Source organism: Citrus clementina, unplaced genomic scaffold (genome assembly GCF_000493195.1).
Source record: "Citrus clementina cultivar Clemenules unplaced genomic scaffold, Citrus_clementina_v1.0 scaffold_9, whole genome shotgun sequence".
Taxonomy (NCBI): domain Eukaryota; kingdom Viridiplantae; phylum Streptophyta; class Magnoliopsida; order Sapindales; family Rutaceae; genus Citrus; species Citrus x clementina.
The window spans coordinates 26,747,701-26,761,873 of record NW_006261964.1 but is presented as its reverse complement, the minus strand read 5'-3'; the positions used below and the strand labels follow the sequence as shown (position 1 = coordinate 26,761,873).

General features: G+C 37.4%; 1 protein-coding gene and 2 pseudogenes across 1 annotated transcript; all 3 read left to right on the top strand.

Moving 5' to 3' along the window:
* Positions 1-2,810: 2,810 nt before the first annotated feature.
* On the top strand, positions 2,811-5,611 carry LOC18031900 (annotated as a pseudogene).
* Positions 5,612-6,977: 1,366 nt separating this feature from the next.
* Positions 6,978-9,202, top strand: LOC18031297 (hexose carrier protein HEX6). The gene is made up of 3 exons (XM_006421534.2): positions 6,978-7,200; positions 7,378-7,700; positions 7,783-9,202. Exons 1-3 carry the CDS (start codon positions 7,038-7,040, stop codon positions 8,860-8,862), a joined length of 1,566 nt encoding a protein of 521 aa, XP_006421597.1. The 5' UTR covers positions 6,978-7,037; the 3' UTR covers positions 8,863-9,202.
* Positions 9,203-11,128: 1,926 nt separating this feature from the next.
* LOC18031728 lies at positions 11,129-13,850 on the top strand (annotated as a pseudogene).
* The last annotated feature ends 323 nt before the right edge of the window (positions 13,851-14,173 follow it).

Below are 14,173 nucleotides of genomic sequence, written 5' to 3'. Positions count from 1 at the left end.
ATCCGGCAATTCCCAAATATCCGAATAAATCAAGTCTAGAATGTATTTACTTCTAGCAATAGATCTACTAAACTTTAATCTATATTGTTTACTTATAACACAATGCTCGCAAAATTGTAAACTTACCGATTTGAGCTCTGGAAGCAATTTTCGCTCAGAGAGAATCTTCAAACTTTGTTCTGACATGTGGCCAAGTTTGAGGTGCCACATTATCGTTGATTCTTCTCCATTTGACGCGACACACGCATTAGCCTCCTGTAGTGTTTCTCCTTTAAGCATGAATATATTACTACCGATCTTTTCTGCCTTCACCAATACAAGTGCGCCTTTAACGATTTCATAATTTCATTCTCCACATGAGTTTTGTACCTATGACTATCCATTTGTCCCAAAAATAATATATTTTTCTTCAAGCCGTTGACATGTTGTACCTCCCAAATTCTATGAATTGTACCATCAAACATTTTTATTTTGATAGTACCAATACCAGCGATCTCCAAGGCATGATCATTTCCCATATATACAGATCCTTCTGAGATATGTTCATATGTGTGGAACCATTCTCTTCGAGAGGTCATGTGCCAGGTAACTCTTGAGTCTATAAGCCAGACATCAGATAGTCATTTTCTGCCTTTTGAAACAGTTATTGCCTCGTTGTAGAGAATTTTGCCATCATCCGAGGTATTTGCTACACACCCATGAGCATTTGATGACTTAGGTTCTTTGCTCTCTTTTCTCTTCTGGTTACTCTAATAATCTTTCTTAACATGCCCTTTATTGCCACAATTGTAGCATTTAACATTCTTCTTACTTCTGTATTTTGATCTACCATGATTGTGACTCCCATTGGGGCCACGTTTCGTTGATCTCCCTCTCGTCACCGATAACGCCTCTGCTTGCTGCAAACTTGCTTGTCCGTTTTTCTTATTTTTCCGCCTACTCTCCTCATTTAATACGGAGGCTGCAACATCGTCGAAAACTAGACTGTCTGCATGATTGTTGTTCATCAGGTTGATGATGAGTTGATCAGACGAATCTGGTAAACTTTGAAGTAGAAGCTCTACACGTTCATTTTCCTCTATATTATGACCCAACGTTGTAAGTTGTGAAAATAGAGTCTTCAAGGTGTTGATGTGGTCGGTCACCGTTGTAGATTCCGCTATTCAAAGAGTATAGAGTTTCCTCTTCAAGAAGATTTTGTTGTGTAGCGACTTGGCCTCGTACAATTTTGTAAGAGTATCCCATATTTCATTCCCTACATTTTCTCTGCCACACTGGATAATACTCCATCCGCAAGTGCCAAGTGTAGATCAGAAATGGCGTTGCCATCTATCTCGTTCCACTTGTCATTAGTTATCTCCATGAGCCTTTCTCCAATTGTTGCTAAGTAATTATTTTTCCTCAATATAGCTTTCATCTTCATTTTCCACAACGAAAAATTATTTCCGTTAAACTTCTCAATTTCATACTTTGCCACCATTTTGTTGATAACTATCGCACACAAGCTAGTGTACCACCATGAATAGTTGAGTATGTGTGAGAATGCACACCAGGAAAGTTTTCAGGAAAGACTGGAGGGGTCACAATGGTCTCACTTAAAACCCAGACTCCTTAAACTCTTATCGCCTTATGACAGAACTTTCCTAGATATGTACAAAACCACACAGTTGCTTTACTCACACCATATACGTGAATACTATCATATACGTGAACAATATTCATATACATGAACATTACCCCCTTACGTGAACAGTACCCGACTCCAAAAAAATACAACCAATAGCTTTGATACCACTGTTAGGAAATTGATGGGTGAAGCAGACACGCAGCTAAAATGAAATTGGAAGAAAAATAAAGAACAAGCACAAAGAGGACACCGGGAAATTACGTGGTTCATCTTTTAGCCTACATCCACGAGCGAAGATAGAAAGAAAATATTTTACTAGTGAAAATGAGTTACAAGTATTGTAGTATTTTAGCTCACTACCCAAAACTCCAATACACCTAAACTCTCAAATCACTAGACTCTTAAAATCACTCTCTAAATAAAGAAAAAGAACTGAAGAACTCGATGCAGTAATGATGAGGAGGAGCCTCTTTTTATAGCCAAAACGTAGCTCCTGTTCATGCATTATTATAATAATAATATTATTTTTTTTCTTCTTTTTCAGCCCAGCACCCATTTTTTCCTTCCCCTTTCTTCTTTTTCTTCTTCCTCTTTTGTCTTCTTTCTTCATTTTCCTTTGCCCTTTTTGGTGGGGCATTGACAGAAATTAGATCAGCAGGGCAAAGTATTACTGTTGCAGTTAATTTCTTGTTTACTTTCTTGACTGCACAAACGTTTTTACCAATGCTTTGCCATTTTATGGCAGGGAATTTCTTCTTCTTTGGAGGATTGGTGCTGATTATGACTACTTTTCTGCATTTCTTCTTGCCAGAGACTAAAAATGTGCCAATTGAGCAGATGGATAAAGTGTGGAGAGAACATTGGTTTTGGATGAAAATTGTTGAGGATGCGGGAGAAGAAAATAAGAAGATACAAGAAGCACCGTGATACAAATTGCTTCAATAAATAAATTTAAAAGTTTCCTTTTACTAAACTCTTTCTTTTCAAATTAGTGCAATGTAGAAATATGAGTGTTGAGAAAAAAAAAAGGACGAGGTGGGAAATTTGATTAATTTATACCGGCTTGATTGTTTTTACTTATTGTCGGATAGTGAAGCTAATTAAGATTCCATGGTCTGACATTAATTCTTCAGGATTCAACTGCCCCACATACTGCCACGTTTGATCAAATGGTGATGCTGATATTTATTGTCTACATCTATACTATTCAAGAGAGACACAGCTCTCTTTGAGCACTCACTAAATCATCAATCTTGAGCATACACACTACTCTCTCTTCTCTTTTTTCTCTTGATTTGAGTGCTGATCAGTTTCGAAGATAGGACAGCAGCAGATATGGCAGTAGGCTTAGCAATAACTAGTGAAGGTGGGCAATATTACAATGGAAAAGTGACTCCATTTGTTGTCTTGTCTTGTATTGTTGCTGCCACCGGTGGGCTTATTTTCGGCTATGATATTGGAATTTCAGGTTTTTTTCCTGCTCACATCTCCTTTAGATATAATTCATCAGGCCATGGATTATCTTTAATCTTCTGCGTTCTCTCCAGCCGATCAGTGACCTGGGATTGAGCTGCCTTGCAGAGTGCATTAGAAAATCAGTAGAAACTTATAATTAAAATCAGCTAAATTAAACTTAGCTGCCCAATATATTTGAATGTTTATCAAACAACTTAATTGTCAAGTAAAAATTACTGTTAATTTATGGACAGTTTAGTTGTAGTAATTGTAAATTTAGGAGAATCATTGCAGTCATAAACATACCTTAATTATATCTGCTATTGTTTTAAGACACACAATTATAAACTGATTCTACTACGAAAATTTATTTCTGAAAAAAAAAATATAGGTTTCAGCTGGTTACCAGTAACTAGCTATAAAATAACAAAAATCTAGAAATTTGCAAAGACACAAGTGTGCTGATGTAGTGTTAACTTGCGAAAATCTGTAAAATGCTGATATTTTAGGATTTGTGCTGAGAACTGAATCAATGGGTAGAATTTTGTCGACACTAATCTCATAGGAATCTAAACAACAACTCAGCTGACATTCTAATCCTTGCACAATATAGTAATTTTTTTAAGTAGGAGTCAACGAATCCTTCGTTGGCCTCACATGGTGTGCTTGGCATGATATTGGTGGATTTGACGACAAATGCGATGATCAATAGATGCCGAATAGGTTGCGTGGACAGATTTTAATGCAACTCTAAGGTGACCCGAAACAAGACGACTGTTCTTTATATTAGGACCATTTAAATTTCAAAGCCCCCAAGAACTGATTTTTGTTCGAGTTTTTATCACGTCAATCCTCGCTTTTGTAATTAAAAATAAATAAACCAAACGGTTTAAAAACAAAGCCCTTAAGATCTTTCGAATTATATTTTATATTCCTTGACCATATGTTACGGTTAAGTAACATAGTTGTAGGAACCAATTTAAATTTTCAAGCGAAATTTATTCATTTTTTTAAGATGAAATTTAAAATATTTACATGCGAATATGTACGTTAAGGTGGAGTGACGTCAATGGAGCCATTTTTAAAGAAGTTCTTCCCAGGAGTGTACATAAAGATGAGAGAAGACACCAAAGTTAGCAACTACTGCAAGTTTGACAGCCAACTATTAACCACCTTCACCTCCTCTCTATACATTGCTGGCCTTATTGCTTCCTTCTTTGCCTCCTCAGTCACCAGAGCCTTCGGCCGCAAAGCATCAATTCTTGTCGGCGGCACAGCTTTTCTTGCTGGTTCAGCCCTCGGAGGAGCCGCATTTAACATTTACATGCTGATATTTGGGCGTGTGTTGCTTGGTGTTGGCATTGGTTTTGCAAATCAAGTAAGTGTTTGATTATTATTATTATTATTATTATTTGGTTTGTTGATCAGTTAGTTTTAATTTGTTGGTTGTAGTCAGTGCCACTATATCTCTCAGAAATGGCACCACCAAAACACAGAGGAGCATTCAACATTGGCTTTCAAGTATGTATTGCCATTGGTGTTTTATCCGCTAATCTCCTCAACTACGGCACCCAAAAGATCAAGGGCGGTTGGGGCTGGAGAGTATCCCTAGCAATGGCTGCAGCCCCTGCTTCAATACTAACAGTAGGCGCACTTTTCATGCCAGAAACACCAAACAGCATAATCCAGCGCAGCAATGACCACCAAAGAGCTCGAAGGATGCTGCAGCGTGTGCGCGGCACAGCTGATGTTGAAGCAGAACTCAATGATCTTATTAAAGCAAGCTCCATCTCAAAAACCGTCGACCACCCATTTAAGAAAATCATACAAAGGAAATACAGGCCTCAGCTAGTAATGGCAATACTGATACCGTTTTTCCAGCAAGTGACAGGAATCAATATCATTGGGTTATACGCTCCTGTACTACTCAGGACACTTAAACTAGGTGAAAGTGCATCACTACTCTTGTCCGCAGTCGTGACTGGTGGTATAGGTACAGTTTTAACAATCATATGAATGATTCTAGTCGATAAACTTGGCAGGAAAATATTGTTTTTAGTTGGGGGTATACAGATGCTTGTTTCACAAGTAATTATTGGTTCAATCATGGCTGCTGAGCTCGGTGATCACGGGGGATTGAGCCAAGGCTATGCTTACTTAATTTTAGTCCTGGTATGTGTATATTCAGCCGGGTTTTCATATTCATGGGGGCCATTGGCATGGTTGGTTCCGAGCGAAATTTTTCCATTGGAGATTAGATCAGCAGGGCAAAGCATTACCGTTGCAGTTACCCTTGTGTTTATTTTCTTCAGTGCGCAAACACTTTTAGCGATGCTTTGCCATTTTAAGGCAGGGATTTTCTTCTTCTTTGGAGGATGGGTAATGGTGATGACTACATTTATGCACTTATTTTTGCCAGAGACTAAGAATGTGCCGATTGAGCAGATGGATAAAATCTGGAGACAACATTGGTTTTGGAAGAAATATGTGGGTGACGTGGATGAAGAGGGTAAGATGTAAAAGGCCTGATTTGCCCTCAAGAACTTGATCGGGTTGGTAACAGCATGAATCTTGTAGTTGCTGATTATCCGAGTTCGATTCAGGGATATTAAGGGAAAAAAATAAAAAAATTATGTGGTCTTTATCCACCCCTTACTTTATTTAAAAAAAAAAAAAAAAAAAAAACTTGATTTCTACTCAATTTTGCCTCCAAGTTTCAAATTTTCAATATTTATGTTCTGCATTTTATTTGACTTATCAATTCGCTGTAATTCTTTTTTCGGAGATTCTTTTATGCTGTGTATAAATATAAGCACTAAGCCCATCAAAATCTATAAACATGTAATGGTTAAACGCATTGAATAACAGCCCACTTGAAGTAAATAACACCTTAAGCAAATAATCACTTTCCTTTTAACAAAAAATATTTTAATAACAAAAAATTTATTTTTTTGAATGGCGTTTTGAGGGAACATTGATTTATTTAAAAGAATTTTGTGGGCAAAGTGGATGGGCATGGCAACATGGAAAAGAAATGATATTCATTTTATCGAAATGAGGATTAAGTTAAAAGATTAAAATAAATACATATATATTTAAATATTTTATTTTATTTTTCAACAAAGTATATATATATATACACACACTTACTTTTAATTTGATCTTTATTTTAGTGAAATGAAGATTTTTCTCCCGGACCTACATGCATTTAGATGAACAAAGGTGTTAGAAAAAAGGTCCTCTTTGACTTGATGACTAAACGTTTGGTAGGACTCAGCAGTTTTACTTTGATAATTGGCCACTGACTCTTTATCAAAGGAGTTGTGAATTACACGTAGCACCTCGCATTAATTAGAGGTCAACAGTCAACAACCACAAACCCCGCTTACGGCTACCATGATTACGAGGTCATAATGCTGCCAGAAAAAAGTAGAAAACATTTTAAATTTTTTATCCTAAATTTTATCTTAAATAATATACTATTTATTGATTGATTAATAGTTTTCTACAAGATTTAAATAAATTTATTTTATTATTCTTACCCACTAATTAATGATATTATTCTTACCCATTAATTTTTTACAAGGTCATAATGTTACATTATTTAAAATAAATTTTTAAGATAAAAATTTTAAAATGGGTAGCACTAATTAATAGAAAAATATTAAAACTGAAGGTTGAAAGAGTGCTAACAGAAATGACAATACATGGGAAGAGTTTATATGATAATTAATTATTTTTCAATTAATACAGTAACTCTGGTCGGATATGAAGTTATTTCTTGCTGTTAAAATCTTCTGTTTAGATTCTCATGATATTAGTGTTTTCTATGCCTATGAGTCAAGAAAGACTGCACGCAGCTACTTTTTAAACCTTCACTATTTGCAATCTTGATCACAAATTAACGACACTTTTAACTTTTCTCACTCTCCTTTCTCTCTTGCTGTGAGTGCTGATGAGTTTTGAAGATAAAGCAGCAGCCAATATGGCAGCAGGCTTAGCAATAACTAGTGAAGGCGGGCGGTATTACAACGGGAAGATGACTGTATTTGTTGTCTTGTCTTGTATTGTTGCTGCCACCGGTGGGCTTATATTCGGCTTTGATATTGGAATTTCAGGTATTTTTTTTTTCTGCTCATATATATCACCGTCATGATTTACATATAACTCATCAAGCCCCTGATGGTTTAAAACCTCTAGTTATCTTTATTCCCCAGCCAATCAAAGACCTTGAATTGGGGTTAACTTACAGGGTTCCTTACAATTGTGAATTTGTGAATTTGTATGTGATTAAGGTGGCGTGACATCAATGGAGCCATTTTTGAAGAAGTTTTTCCCGGAAGTGTACAGAAAGATGAAAGAAGACACCAAGATAAGCAATTATTGCAAGTTTGACAGCCAATTATTAGCCGCGTTCACGTCCTCTCTGTACATTTCTGGCCTCATAGCTTCCTTATTTGCCTCCACAGTCACCAGAGCCTTCGGCCGCAAGGCATCAATCCTGGTCGGCGGCACAGCATTTCTTGCTGGTTCAGCCATAGGGGGCGCTGCATTAAACATTTACATGCTGATATTTGGGCGTGTGTTGCTAGGTGTTGGGATTGGTTTTACAAACCAAGTAAGTGTTTTAACTATTTTTATTTTCAAACTGTTTGATTTGTTGAACAATTTTCAATTAGTTTTGATTTTGTTGTTTGCAGTCAGTGCCGCTATATCTCTCAGAAATGGCACCACCAAAACACAGAGGAGCATTCACCATTGGCTTCCAAGTATGTGTTGCCATTGGTGTCCTATCCGCTAATCTTCTCAATTACGGCACCCAAAAGATCAAGGGGGGCTGGGGCTGGAGAGTCTCCCTGGCAATGGCTGCTGCTCCTGCATCAATATTAACAATAGGTGGACTTTTCCTGCCCGAAACACCCAACAGCATAATCCAGCGCACCAATGACTACCAAAAGGCTGAAAAGATGCTGCAGCGTGTGCGCGGCACAGCTGATGTTCAAGCAGAACTCGATGATCTCATCAGAGCAGGCTCTGTTTCAAAAAACATTAACCACCCATTTAAGAAAATCATACAAAGAAAATACAGACCTCAGCTAGTAATGGCAATACTGATACCATTTTTTCAACAAGTGACAGGAGTCAATATCATTTCATTCTATGCTCCTGTACTCTTTAGGACCATTAAGCTAAGCGAAAATACATCATTACTGATGTCTGCACTTGTCACTGGTGGTATAGGTACAGTTTCAGCAATCTTGCCAATGATTCTAGCAGATAAACTTGGCAGGAAAGTATTGTTTCTACTTGGGGGAATACAGATGCTAGTGTCACAAGTAATGATTGGATCAATCATGTCAGCTCAACTTGGTGATCACGGAGGATTCAGCATAGGCTATGCTTACTTAATTTTAGTTCTAATTTGTGTATACAAAGCTGGGTTTGGTTTTTCATGGGGGCCATTGGGATGGTTGGTTCCAAGTGAAATTTTTCCATTGGAGATTAGATCAGCAGGGCAAAGCATTACTGTTGCAGTTGGTCTTTTGTTTACTTCCTTAGTTGCTCAAACATTTTTAGCCATGCTTTGCCATTTTAAGGCGGGGGTTTTCTTCTTCTTTGGAGGATGGCTGACAGTGATGACTACATTTGTGCACTTTTTTCTGCCTGAGACTAAAAATGTTCCAATTGAGCTGATGGATGAAGTTTGGAGAGAGCATTGGTTTTGGAGGAAATTTTTTGATGATGTTGGGGAAGAAAGTAAGATACAAGGAGCGGTATGATACAAATTTTAATGAAGGTTTGGAAGTACTTACAAGTGATTAGCTAAACTTTTAACAGTTGTGTATTTACTTCTAGTGTAGATACACCTGAAGTACTTTCAGAGAAAATCAGAAGCGACTGTTACGCCAACAGGTACTATAGTAGAGCTACTTGAAAACCGAGAATAAAACGAAGAAAATGCAGAAAGAAACTTCTTTTTGAGACATAACTATGATTACTGCTGTAGCAAATCTTGAGATCTTCCATAATTCAGTAGTGTTAAAGTTGTTATGGTATTATTGGTATTATCTCGGAATGCTTCCATATAAATTACGTGTGTCCTCTACAGCTCTTCTTGAAGCCGTTATTTGCCAATTTCAACCTGCACTCCCACAGACTTCTCAGTTCCCACCAATAATTATTCACTCTTTCAGCCATGATGCATTCTCAAAACGAATAAACAATGGTTTCTCGAGAACACTTGTAAATAAAATCTCTTTTATAAAAATATCTTAATTTTATTAAAATATTATAAAAGAAAATAAATACTTATTTGAATAGCGTGCAGAGGGAGCATTGGTTTTGTGGGGTAGTGGATGACTTGAGTTATTAAACTTAGCTTAATATGGCAAATATTTGCAGGGCAAACATCAGAGAAAAATGTTACCATTTCATTGATAATGCTTGAAAAAACGAAATGGCGAATACAAAAGTAGTTTGTATATGCATACAAATAGGGCAAGCTGTAAGATAAGATCGGCTCACTAAATTCAGCCTCTGCTGGCACAAATCCAGCCGTCAGTTATCATCTAGGATTCTCTCCTATGCATATGCTGATTGCTGAGGCTGCTCTGTGCAGTTGTTTGGCCATGTCACTGTTGCCACTTCGTTATTTTGACTACTAATGGCAAATTTTGGGGCTTTAAGCAAAATAAAAAAGACGGCACACCAACTTTGACTTGTCAATTCATCATAGTTGATTATTTTGTAAGAGATTCTGCACTTGAAAAGCTGGTGATTCTACTTGACTTCGAAAGCTCAATAACTAAATATTGGGTAACACTCGCTATTCTAATCTTTTGATAATTAGCAAGTGACTCTTCTTCCAGAGTAGTAGTACACAACACCTCAATTGATGGCTATAGGCGCAAAGCATTGATATTTCAGGGTTACGGATCCAATATTTTATACTTATAATGGATTTTGTTGATGCCGAAAAACGACCTCAATAGCTGAATTTGTTTCTTTTGAGGAATTACAATGTGAATACAAGCTCAAACACAAGTCTGATCGCAACTTTCTATATCTGCCAACCAGAAAACAAGGTTAGGACATGCCGGTGGGGTTCTAGTGTAGACCCTCCGATGCTTAAGTCAGAAATTATGTATAAAAGGAGAAAAATGAGAATAAAGAATTATGAATGAGTTAAAGTCAAGTAATTGTCCGGTAGAGGGGCTGAACATCTTGTAGAAGCTTTGGTTGATTTTGCTAACCCTTTCACCTGATGCGCTCTTCAGTTTAAATAGACTCTTGGTCGTGTACAATTACCTCCTTAATTTCAGCCCGCTTTCTTTAGCAGTTGCAAGTGGTTGTTAGTTGGAGATGGTTTAAATAGATCGTGGCACACAAGTTCCCTATAAATTAGGCCACGTTCTCTTAACTAGCGATTTTCCATGTCAAACTAATTCTCAGGTCGGACAAGAGAATTTCAAGGTCGGATTATTTCACTTTCAGATCAGACAAATGAATTTCTCAGTCGCTCATATAGCGTTGAGATTGTATTCTTAAACTAGGTCATTCACATAGATTTTAGGTCGTACTTGTAAATCAGGTCGCCGTCATAGGCTCTAGGTTGTACTTATAAGGTCAGTTCAACAACAATAAGTTCTGAATAGATTAGGATCGACTATATTTTGAGACACTACCAGAAAAATCCAACCCAAACAGATTTCCTGAAGCACTACATCTTGAATTTTCCAATGAGTTACTTAGCAGCTGCTATTTTTATCTTGACTCCATATGCTTTCACAATGATTAGTTCTTCAATATTCAACAACCCCACGCATAGATTGCCACGTGTTTTTATTTTCTTAATTTGTTTATTTATTTATCAAGGCACGTACATTAGTGAAATTTGAACCCGGACCTCGGCCCCAAAGCACACGCTGCCATGTTGCTCATAACTCCAAAGGCCATGCGTGACTAACGGTGCTGATATTAGCGTATACGGCTACAAGTCAAGAAAGACTGCAGCTACTTTTAAGCCTTCGCCTTCTGCAACTAATCTTCAACACACACACACACACCGCTGTCTCTTTTCTCTTCTTTATATAAGTTGCTATGATCAGTCCTGCTGATCAGTTTTGAAGATTCAGTTTAGCTATCCGCAGTCGATATGGCAGCAGGCTTTGCAATAACTAGTGAAGGTGGGCAGTATTACAATGGGAAGATGACAGTATTTGTTGTCTTGTCTTGTATTGTTGCTGCCACTGGAGGTCTTATTTTCGGCTATGATATTGGAATTTCAGGTCTGTTTATCTACTTAAATTGTATTTCTATATCTCTTTGTTCCTCAGCTCGAAATTTATTGATTGGTTAAATTCTCCAATTTCTTCTTGTCGCTTCATTCTATCAAGCCCATCACTGATCTTGGATTAACGTATACATAGCTAGTGGAGTTTTTTAGAAAATCAAGCAAACTTTTGAAAATCTTTATCCTAGGTGCCAAGTAAAAGTGCATGTTAATTATCAAATACTTCAGCTGTCTAGTGAGTTACAATTAATATTTACTAAACACTTTAGTTCGCTTGCTTATAAAATTAGACCGAATTATAACAGTTAGAAACATATTTGAGTTTAACATACATGTTCAAAATATACAGTAAACTGATCTATATATAGTGCGTAAGTCCATCTTGTGAAATGCAGGTTTCAGGTAGGCAAAATAATAAAACGTTACAAACTTCCAAGCACTGTAAAGACAAAAATATTGTATTAGAGTTCATATATATATATATATTTTTAACAATCATTTTGTAGATAACTAGTGGCAATTAACTTGCAGAAATTAATACGCATCTCTTTGCTTGAGAATTATTAATTACAATCTTTCAAGGTATGTTATTAATTATACCATAGGAGTCAATAAATCCTTTGGTCTCACATGGCGTGCTTTGGCATGATAACTGATAGTGACGGATTTGACGAAAAATGCTATGATTAATAATAGATTGCCAATTAATTTGTGTGGACAGATTTCAATGTAACTTAAGAAGTGTTGAACTACGATGTGAAACTTTGTAATTTCAAAGCACCCAAAAGTTTGAATTTTTCTCACGTGAGTCATTGTTTTTCGTAATTAATAATGAATAAACCAAACGTTTCGAAAATATTATAGTTTAATCCTTTCTAATAACATTTTGCAGTCTTTGAGTCTTGACGAAGCCTTTCTGTATGGTTAGTAAGAGCCGATTTAAATTCTCAAACGAAACTTAAAAATTTAATTGTGTATATTTATGCTAAGGTGGAGTGACATCAATGGAGCCATTTTTGAAGAAATTCTTCCCAGAAGTGTACAGAAAAATGAAAGAAGACACTAACATTAGCAATTACTGCAAGTTTGACAGCCAACTATTAACCACCTTCACCTCCTCTCTATACATTGCTGGCCTCATAGCTTCCTTATTTGCCTCCTCAGTCACCAGAGCCTTCGGCCGCAAGGCATCAATTCTTGTCGGCGGCACAGCTTTTCTTGCTGGTTCAGCCCTCTGAGGCGCTGCATTTAACATTTACATGCTGATATTTGGGCGTGTGTTGCTTGGTGTTGGCATTGGTTTTGCAAACCAAGTAAGTGTTTGGTTATTTAATTTTTTTCCAAACATTTGATTTGCTCAACAATTTTCAATTGGTTTTAATTTGCTGGTTGCAGTCAGTGCCACTATATCTCTCGGAAATGGCACCGCCAAAAAACAGAGGAGCGTTCAACATTGGCTTCCAAGTATGTGTTGCCATTGGTGTCCTATCCGCTAATCTTCTCAATTACGGCACCCAAAAGATCAAGGGCGGCTGGGGCTGGAGAATCTCCCTGGCAATGGCTGCTGCTCCTGCTTCAATATTAACAATCGGTGCACTTTTCCTGCCAGAAACTCCCAACAGCGTAATCCAGCGCAGCAACGACCACCAAAAGGCTGAAAGGACGCTGCAGCGTGTGCGTGGCACAGCTGATGTTCAAGCAGAACTCGATGATCTCATCAGAGCAGGCTCCATTTCAAAAACCATTAACCACCCATTTAAGAAAATCATTGAAAGAAAATACAGGTCTCAGTTAGTAATGGCAATACTGATACCATTTTTCCAACAGGTGACAGGAATCAATGTCATTTCATTCTATGCTCCCGTACTCTTTAGGACAATCAAACTAAGTGAAAGTACATCACTACTCATGTCCGCAATTGTGACTGGTGGTGTAGGTACAATTTCAACAATCTTATCAATGATTCTAGCCGATAGACTTGGCCGAAAAGTATTGTTTTTAGTTGGGGGAATACAGATGCTTGTGTCACAAGTAATGATTGGATCAATCATGGCAGCTCAACTTGGTGATCACGGAGGATTCAGCACAGGCTATGCTTACTTAATTTTGGTTCTAGTTTGTGTATATACTACTGGGTTCGCTTATTCATGGGGGCCATTGGGATGGTTGGTTCCAAGTGAAATTTTTCCACTAGAGATTAGATCAGCTGGGCAGAGCATTACTGTGGCAGTCGGTCTTTTGTTTACTTTCTTGGTTGCTCAAACATTTTTAGCCATGCTTTGCCATTTTAAGGCAGGGATTTTCTTCTTCTTTGGAGGATGGGTGGCATTTATGACGACATTTGTGCACTTCTTTTTACCCGAGACTAAAAATTTGCCAATTGAGCAGATGGATAAACTGTGGGCAGAGCATTGGTTTTGGAGGAGAATAGTTGGGGAAGGAGTGGAAGACAGTAAGATACAAGAAGCACTATAATACTAGTGGCAATGGTTTTTTTTTTTTTTAACAATCATTTTGTAGATAACTAGTGGCAATTAACTTGCAGAAATTAATACGTAACTGCAAGTCTCTTTGCTTGAGAATTATTAATTACAATCTTTCAAGGTATGTTATTAATTATACCATAGGAGTCAATGAATCCTTTAGTCTCACATGGCGTGCTGTGGCATGATAATTGATAATGACGGTGTTGAGTACATAAATGCACCAGGTCGGCTATGCTACTGGTTCCGCCCCGGCACGGATCGTTTCAGCTATATGGTACGAGCAGAACACGGGGTTAAACAGGAGCCGACCCG

What these genes read in the sequence shown, in the direction of transcription:
- LOC18031297 (XM_006421534.2), top strand. Translation starts at nt 7,038, where the DNA reads ATGAGTTTTGAAGATAAAGCAGCAGCCAATATGGCAGCAGGCTTAGCA. An exon ending in CTTTGATATTGGAATTTCAG is followed by an intron (nt 7,201 to 7,377) that starts GTATTTTTTTTT and finishes TATGTGATTAAG; the next exon opens with GTGGCGTGACATCAATGGAG. An exon ending in GGATTGGTTTTACAAACCAA is followed by an intron (nt 7,701 to 7,782) that starts GTAAGTGTTTTA and finishes TGTTGTTTGCAG; the next exon opens with TCAGTGCCGCTATATCTCTC.